The following is an 8,332-nucleotide window of genomic DNA, read 5'->3' as shown; positions in this document are numbered from 1 at the left end:
GCTTTGATAAAACCATGATAGAGGCACATATAAACTATTCAATGATATAACAATCAATGAACAATAAATGATACGTGTGCTAAATCAACATCAATTTCCATTTGTGAAGTGAGAGTCATAGATGCATACAATTATCAAATTTTCTAAAATATGCAAAAAAACAAATTTTATATAAAAATCTAAAGATGAAGGTTAAGATTGACTTGATTATTGAAAGCTTATTGTAAAAGGCTTGAGGTCCAATCTTCTTCCCCATCCATGTAATATTGTAAGATGTGTTCTCCCATAACTACTTGAAATACTAAAAACTTTTAGCAATACCTCTAATTTACATAACACTACCCAGTTCTCCGTCCACAAATTCAAAATGTAAAATAGAAATAGAACAATCTTTTATAGTGGAGCAATGGGATAAGGACATTTTCAGATTTTTGTGAATATTTTTAACTAAAAGTTAGTTTATTATCACCACTCTCCCTACACTACAAATAGTTGGACGACAAATATGAGGCCGTAACTATCACGCGAGCATCTTTAATTTTTATTATATAAAGAAACGTTTTAGTCAATACATTTCTAGCCTACTTCACCTCATATTAATGAAGAAAACCCAAAAAACTTCCTGTTAAATTATATTTGGGTGATCTTACCACCCATTCCGGAAAGGAAAGAAATCATAATTCGTGGATGAAACTGTCCGTTAAGATTCGAGCTTATGAGGTTAGTACGCCAAAATAATGAGTTCCAGATTTTAGTTGTTTGTTACATCATTACCCAGGTCGAACTGCAAAAGTTAGATTGTCTAGATCCAAGTGGAAGTTTCTCATTAGCCTTTCAGTTCAAAACCCTAGTTAAATTGTTATTCCGTTTCTTCTCTGAAAATCACGATTCTGGACATTAAAGAAGATCTAGAGTTGTTACAAGGTTGTGAGTGAGTGAGTTTGATCTGGAAAGTGGAAAATTTGCAGGTTTGCAGTTTCCAGAGCAGTGGGGCAGTAGAATTCAAGAAAGGTAGCGTGTTAAAAAGACAAATGGCTTTAAAAATTTGCAAGCTTTTAATTTTCAGGTTTGTTTTTTTATTAGTTTCTGTCAAAATCTCCATGTGTTAACCTTCTGTAGAGGGCAACTGGAAGGATATGTGCAGAAGCAGATGGTAACCGCTTAACCGTTACTTAAAAAGATTAATCTATTTGAAGAAAATTGCAGAGAAATATTCCCAACATATTCCCGACAATTCCCAATGTAATTTTCAGAACTTCGGTTTATTGCCATAATGTTTTGTTTTCACGCGTAAATCCAGATTAAAAATTTGAGTTGATATGGATACTCTTTTTTTGTTTTGAAATGATTGAGTAACCGACCCCTGTTTGCTTTCTTATTCTGAGTATTTATTGATGTAGTGGCTTTATTTGTCTCAGATGTCGGAATTGGAGATTTATGGTAAAAAACTTTGAAGTTTTGCTTTGAGATGACTCTGAATTCTGTGCTGAATAAAACTAAAGGGCATTACCTTCTAAGCGAGGCGCTCCAAGTACTCTACGATTGGGAACCAACTGCAGGCACATTAGGGATATGGTTACAAGTTGTGAATTCACCTGGAAGATACGTTTCCCTGCCGCCGCTTCTGGAGATTTGTCGGTACAATTGTTGAATCATGAGCAGTTAGAAATGGTATTTGTTGATTATCTTTCTCTCTTTCAAGACATTTTCTTGAAGCCGTGAGTTAGTAAAATTGGGGTTCAGTGTAAGTTCTAGCTTTAGAGATGTGAGACAATAGTATACAGGCGCTTCAATAAACTGGGGCTTCTGGAGCCGTTCTGGTGAACATTTAGAGGACTTTGCGGTAGAAATTATATTGTCCACATGCGCATAATTACTGGTTATATACTTTATCCTAGGTCTGGACACTTTGATTTTGTCAAGAATAAGTTCTGGGTTCTATTAAACATTATAAATGGCAGATTTGAAAGAACCGCTTCTCCCACCACGCCCTTTTGTTGTCTCAGAAGCATCTCATCGATCCACCATTCCCGGTAGGGCACTGTTTCAAGGACTAGACTTCTTAGGACTTAAAAAGCGAGGGCAGGGTGTTCGCTCCTGGATACGGATAGATACAAGTGGGAATTATGAAGTTTTGGAGGTTGACAAAGTAACCATCATGAAACGCTGTGATCTTCCTGCAAGGGATCTCCGGCTTTTGGATCCATTGTTTGTGTATCCTTCAACAATTTTAGGTCGGGAGAGAGCAATTGTTGTAAATCTAGAACAGATAAGGTGCATAATCACAGCTGATGAGGTGCTGCTGTTGAATTCTTTGGATAGCTATGTATTGCAGTATGTAGCGGAGCTTCAAAAGCGTTTGCATATCAAAAATGATATGGTTGGCAATATGTGGCATCCTTGTGAACAAGGGAGCTCAAGATTTCCATCACAGTCAGCTAGGCAAGAATCAAACGCTGATGTTATGGGACAGGCAAGGCAAAAAAGATCTATTGGTCAGGCTGATTTTTTCAATGGTTCGTCTGCAGACGACCTGCCATTTGAGTTCAGGGCCTTGGAGGTTGCGCTGGAAGCAGCTTGCACATTTCTAGAAACCCAGGTATGTAACAAGCTTATTCATGTTTCAAAACATGTTGTTTATAGTTTTTGAAATATTTTTAGGTTGCTTGAAGGCCAGATGTTTTCTAGTAATGAAGAAGCATACGACTGAACCGAACTGTAAGTATCAGAAATTGATGATGTTTCTGTGGAAGGTAGAATGAGGGAGAGAATCAAGATCTCTCAAACTAATAATGTTGCAAGAAAACAAGGGTACATGATGATGGAGGTGTATTAAATTTTATTTTAATAACATTCAAAGCTTGAGCCACAAAATTTGAAGAAGCTAGGAAAAACTGAAGCGAGAGTGATTTGAATATGATTTGAATTGTGTTGAACTTGCCATTGTTTGTTTTGATTTCTGTGTGATACATGACATGTTCTAGAATACCAGCAAGAAATGTGTATATACATATTAAGAAAATATATAGATATCAATGTAATTTTACACAAAATTAAATATGAACACTGGTGGGATTGTGTTTTTGCTTCTGTTTTGTGTGTTTTTTGTTGCTAGTATGTTAGGAGTTAGTTTTAAAGGGGTAGTCGGGGTTTTTATTTGGGCTTGTTTGCTAAAAAGTTAAGGTTTTCCTTGTGTTTTCCAAGGTTTGACCAGGGTTCTTGGTGAACTTGTATTTGAGTTAAATCCATAAGCTCTGGCAGAACCTGGACCAGGTTCTTTGCCCGGTCTGAATAGTCCAGGTATGGTATGGCTTCTGGCTCAATCCAGTAACAGAGCTAATAATAAATTTTATATATTCACACTAAAATGGAAAATTTTGGCATAATAGAATTTTTATAGTATGAAATGGCATTCCTGAGGAAGAAAATTCGTCATTGTACCATGGCTAAGTGATTGTATGAATGGTATCCCGTGTCTATCTTATACACTCTCTAAAAATGCTTTAGTTACATTCATTTTTTCAAGGGATTTGTTGGTGCGTGCTTCTCCCATCATTGAGATATTGTGGGATTGGGGTGGGGCTTGGCTAGAGCTTCCATTTTGAGTTAGGTGCCCTATTAATGCCTTAGGTTCCTTTTTATGTACACCTAAATACCTTTTGACAATATGTTCTTCAATTTCATCTTTGGGCTCATTTATTTCATTGTTCAATCACGGTTGGCAATGCTGGCCATGGGTGATAAAAACACATAATTGCTGTGTTCTCAAGTGGACAAAATCAACTCCATCCATCGCAATGATGTATCTCTACTCGAGTTTTGACTGGAGATTTGCTATCCATATTTGTACCTAAATCCTTATACTATTACTTGAAAACAATTGCAGAATTGTCTTTACACATGTGAATGAAACAAATCTACCTATGGCCTTATAAAATCCTCGGAATGCACTGGTGTTGGACTGGGTATCTGGACTTGAGGATTTCTCTGGAATGAGATCAAAATGTTTGAAACAATAACCTATCAGACTTGCTAGGCAATCTTTACTTTCTGAACATTCAACCTAAGTCATCAAACCTTAAGATGTAGAAGGTCTTGCCAAATGTGGAGATCATTGTACCGAGAATTTCCCTAAAGGTTAGTATCTGTTTGTCCTCCACCTCTTGCGTAATTGTTTCATACTTTGCTCAACATATTGCCTTGTTTAAGTCAGTACATACAGTGTCGGCTCCTTATTTGTCTAGTATAGTTTCATGCTTATTTCTAGACCCTTCACACATTTTGTTTTCTTCACTTTTGTTTGCTTTGTTGCATGGATTATAGTCTATACATATTCTACTTGCTGTTGGCTAAATGCCTTTGTGCATATTTAGGCGAGGTCTTTAACATTTTATATGTAGGGGTTGACTAATAGTGTCTAGCATTTACATCATCCAATTAAAGAAAGATGGTACTGATAATGATTTACCAAATTGTATATACCCTTCTCTGATGTTTTCAATGAGAAGACAGTGCAGGAATTGAGTAGAGGAAAATGCCAACTTTGTTAACCCCGACTGTGACTACTTTGTTTTAAAGTAAATTTGATGAGTCAACAATTAAGAGGCTTAACCAAAATGAAAACAATGGTGTGAACCAGTTGATTGAATTACACAACTGAAAGTGCAACACATAGACACTTGTACACCTTCTCCGTTCCTTCATTTAGAGGTTGATTTAATTAGTTCATGTCTTATTGCATAGACATTCTAGTTGAGGCAAATCTCCTAATAATGAAGATTTGAGAACCAAATTGTAGATGCCCTCTGTAGAATAGATGGTACGGCGATTGAGAAATCAGAAACTCCAACTTTGTTTCTAACCTTGTGCATGATTGTGAAGACAAAGCTTTCTTCAAGATGGACCATTTTCAGTGAATCACATGTAACCATTACTTCAGAAGCCTAGCCAAATGGATATAACAGTATGCATTAGTATATTTATTTTTCTAATTGAAACTTCAACAACAATTATATCCTTATGTGGAATGAGGTAAACTGACATATTTGAATTCTAGAATTCAATAGGTCAATATGCTTTTATGAAGGGATCAATCTTTACCAATTTGACTTATAACCTTATCCTCAAATCTGCTAAGAGGTTTTAACTTGTATATACATAGATATTAGATATGATTAGAAGACTTGACCCTTGATATGTTTGGCTGGAAATTTTGCAAAGCCGATCTGAATTGGCTTGCAGAACATTTGAATCTTAGTAAGAGAGTTATTATGTTATGATACTGCAAATGAATTTCTCATGTCTTTGTTTCTTGCAAATTGTATCTTTGAATTTAACAGTTATTGATATTCATTTTGTATGTATGATGCAGGCAACTGAACTGGAAATAGAAGCATATCCTGTATTGGATGAATTGACATCTAAAATCAGCACATTAAACTTAGAGCGTGTCAGGAGATTGAAAAGCAGGCTTGTAGCTCTGACTCGTAGGGTCCAAAAGGTATAAATCTTTAAACTTCAATGATCTGTTATTCTGGAATGTACAGTAATATATCATGAATTATCAGTAATAGTTTTACTGCAGGTAAGAGATGAGATAGAGCAGCTTATGGACGATGATGGGGATATGGCTGAGATGTATTTGACTGACAAGAAGGAGCGCATGGAGGCTACATATTTTAGAGATCACTCTTTATATGGTTATAATTCTGTTGGAGCTGGCTTTTCAGTATCAGCCCCTGTTTCTCCTGCTTGTTCTCCACCAGACTCTTCAAAGCTGGAAAGGACTGTCAGCTTAGTGCGTAGCAGGCATGAAAGCATGAGGGATTCTGAAAACAATGATGAACACATACAAGAGCTAGAAATGTTACTTGAAGCCTACTTTGTAGTAATTGACAGCACTCTAAACAAGTTAACATCGGTAAGTTAAGAGCAAGACAATTTTTACTGGAGAGATAATTAAAAAGTAACGTTAGAATAATTAGTAGGGGTTTGTTTTGGTGCTCACACCCTCAACAACTGTCCACCATCGGACTTCACAAGACTTCATAACTCCTGTATGGGCATAACAACTAGGGGGATACCACTGTAACTGCAGGAGTACTGCAGTAACACAGATGCCACTTTTGGGTATTTGAACCTGGATCTTGATCTTGAGAACTCTGTGGCCTTGCCATTAGAGCATAATTCCTTGTCTTTTCTGGAGCTTTTTTGTGGTTATTTGTTATTATTTTATCTTTTTATTAATCAGTGAATTATCAAAAAAGGCTTAGTTTTGTAAAATGGTCTAGCAAAAATTCTGTATTGAATGCAATTTTCTTTTATCATTTTATTAATCAGTGAATTATCAAAAAAGGCTTGGTTTTGTAAAATGGTCTAGCAAAAATTCTGTATTGAATGCAATTTTCTATCTGACTCCTGTTCTTATGGTTTCTAGCTGAAGGAGTATATTGATGATACAGAGGATTTTATAAATATTCAACTGGTAAGATCTTTAGGTCCTTGTTTTTTAACTTTTAAAATCCATTATATAGGACTGATTTACACCGTGCTTTTGCTAAAATTATTAAATCCTCAAATCAGTTGTACTTAGGTTAATGTGTGCCTACGACATATGTGGGTCTCCCACATTTTGCAAGGATGACTGATATTACATGTTTGAGTTAATTCTTTGGAGTCTTAGACTCATTATTTTCTTATTTTAGAGTTTTTGATGCTTGAGAATGGTCATTGACAGGATAATGTTCGGAATCAGTTGATACAATTTGAGCTATTGCTCACAACAGCCACATTTGTTGTTGCTATATTTGGAGTTGTGGCAGGAGTTTTTGGCATGAATATCCCAATTGAGCTGTTTGATGAACCTGCTGCTTTCAAATGGGTTCTTATAATAACTGGGGCTTCTGGGCTGCTAATTTTCGTCTTGTTTTTATGGTATTTCAAGCATCGAAGGTTGATGCCGCTGTAATAGATCATGTATCATAGCCCATTTATTGTTTATCTCTCTTGTTTATGGGAAAATTATTTATGGGGAAATGTCATCTTTATTTCATTCTTTTTATCGTAGCTGAAACAGCTACTTCCTGTCTCTTGGATGAGCATCTGACTGAAAGCAAACTTCCTTTCCACTGAATACAGCTTCAATTCCAACAATATAATGATTAGGTGCAAAATACGCATACTTTCTGTTATCTTTCAAATTATCCTTTTTGGATGGCTGAGAAATAAAAAATTGATAGTGGGGCTGTTGTATATGGCATGCAAATTTATACAGGATTAAGAAGAGAAGAAGCTCAATAACGTTCCCCACTGATGTTTTATGTCATTGTTTCTCCTGGGACCTTTTTGTGTTACAAGCGATAGATGGAGGATTAGATCAGTGGAATCCAGCTAAACTTTAAGGTCATTGTTATAATGTTTTTCTTCTGAAATGAAATATTGAATCTCTTTACCATTTGATGATTTCAAAATGATTTGCCACAGTACTGTGGTTTTGACATTGGATATTTGGAAGCCTTGTTTGTCTTGGGGATTCATTTGTTTTGATATTAATGAATAATCTAATATGAATATGTTTTCTTTGCTTCGGTTGGAGTATGAGTCATTTGGCTAAGAATTAAAAATTTAAATTTAAATCACTTTCATAGACACCCGGACAACTCACAATTAGTATGGAGTTTACACTAGTGAGGTTCCAGAGACTGTTGAAGGGTGAGAAAATTACTTTACACATGACATCTCATTTGATCCTTTTCCACCACAAGCATTGCTACCAGTAAACAATGGACACACGGCTATTCTCCCTACAAACTTTACATTTGGCCAATTTCAAAAAATCAAAAACATCATGGATTTTTCCGAAAATTTCAGCATTTGTTCTTCATGATCTGCATAGTTTGTAGTCGAAAACAACAAAAAAATGGTCAAAAAATCACTACGTTTTCTTGAATCTGGGAAAAAAAAGTACTTGGTTTTGTCCTACTGCATTTTGTCTGGAGATTAGCCTTAAACAACTGCGGTCATAATTTTTTTACCTCGACCATAAATACATTGAATCAGTAGATGAAAACAGTCAGTATCAGAATCAAAAAAACCAGAATCAAGATTTGTTCTCAAAATAGGAAAATTGTATTTGGAAACAATTACGATAATCAAACATATTGATAATAAAATAATTAATTGGAGTGTGGATCAACACCTATAAGAAAAGCAAATTGGTGTAAGATGCTAAGCCCTTCCATGACCATGGTTGTGGATAAAATGTTGTCCTCGAAAAAAAGTCGTGAGGTGGGATTGAAAAACTGGAGATATAAACCATTAAGAAAAACCCATT

The 8,332-nt window shown here is 35.5% G+C and overlaps 1 protein-coding gene across 5 annotated transcripts; it reads left to right on the top strand.

The window, feature by feature from the left end:
• The first annotated feature begins 576 nt into the window (after positions 1 to 576).
• On the top strand, positions 577 to 7,453 carry MGT2 (magnesium transporter 2). 5 transcript variants are annotated; one of them, XM_089820264.1, is made up of 8 exons: positions 577 to 720; positions 969 to 1,011; positions 1,120 to 1,242; positions 1,419 to 2,599; positions 5,372 to 5,500; positions 5,585 to 5,920; positions 6,437 to 6,484; positions 6,737 to 7,453. In XM_089820264.1, exons 4-8 carry the CDS (start codon positions 1,955 to 1,957, stop codon positions 6,965 to 6,967), a joined length of 1,389 nt encoding a protein of 462 aa, XP_089676390.1. In that variant the 5' UTR covers positions 577 to 720; positions 969 to 1,011; positions 1,120 to 1,242; positions 1,419 to 1,954; the 3' UTR covers positions 6,968 to 7,453. The 5 variants fall into 5 exon arrangements, with proteins under 5 accessions (XP_089676390.1, XP_089676392.1, XP_089676394.1 ...); XM_089820268.1 differs by having other exon boundaries at positions 582 to 720; positions 1,145 to 1,242; XM_089820266.1 differs by lacking the exon at positions 1,120 to 1,242 and having other exon boundaries at positions 579 to 720.
• The last annotated feature ends 879 nt before the right edge of the window (positions 7,454 to 8,332 follow it).

The sequence above is a fragment of the Cupressus sempervirens genome, chromosome 3, assembly GCF_028749045.1.
Source record: "Cupressus sempervirens isolate cs-2001-9-10 chromosome 3, ASM2874904v1, whole genome shotgun sequence".
Taxonomy (NCBI): domain Eukaryota; kingdom Viridiplantae; phylum Streptophyta; class Pinopsida; order Cupressales; family Cupressaceae; genus Cupressus; species Cupressus sempervirens.
The sequence above is the reverse complement of the archived record's forward strand: the minus strand, read 5'-3'. Positions and strand labels throughout refer to the sequence as shown.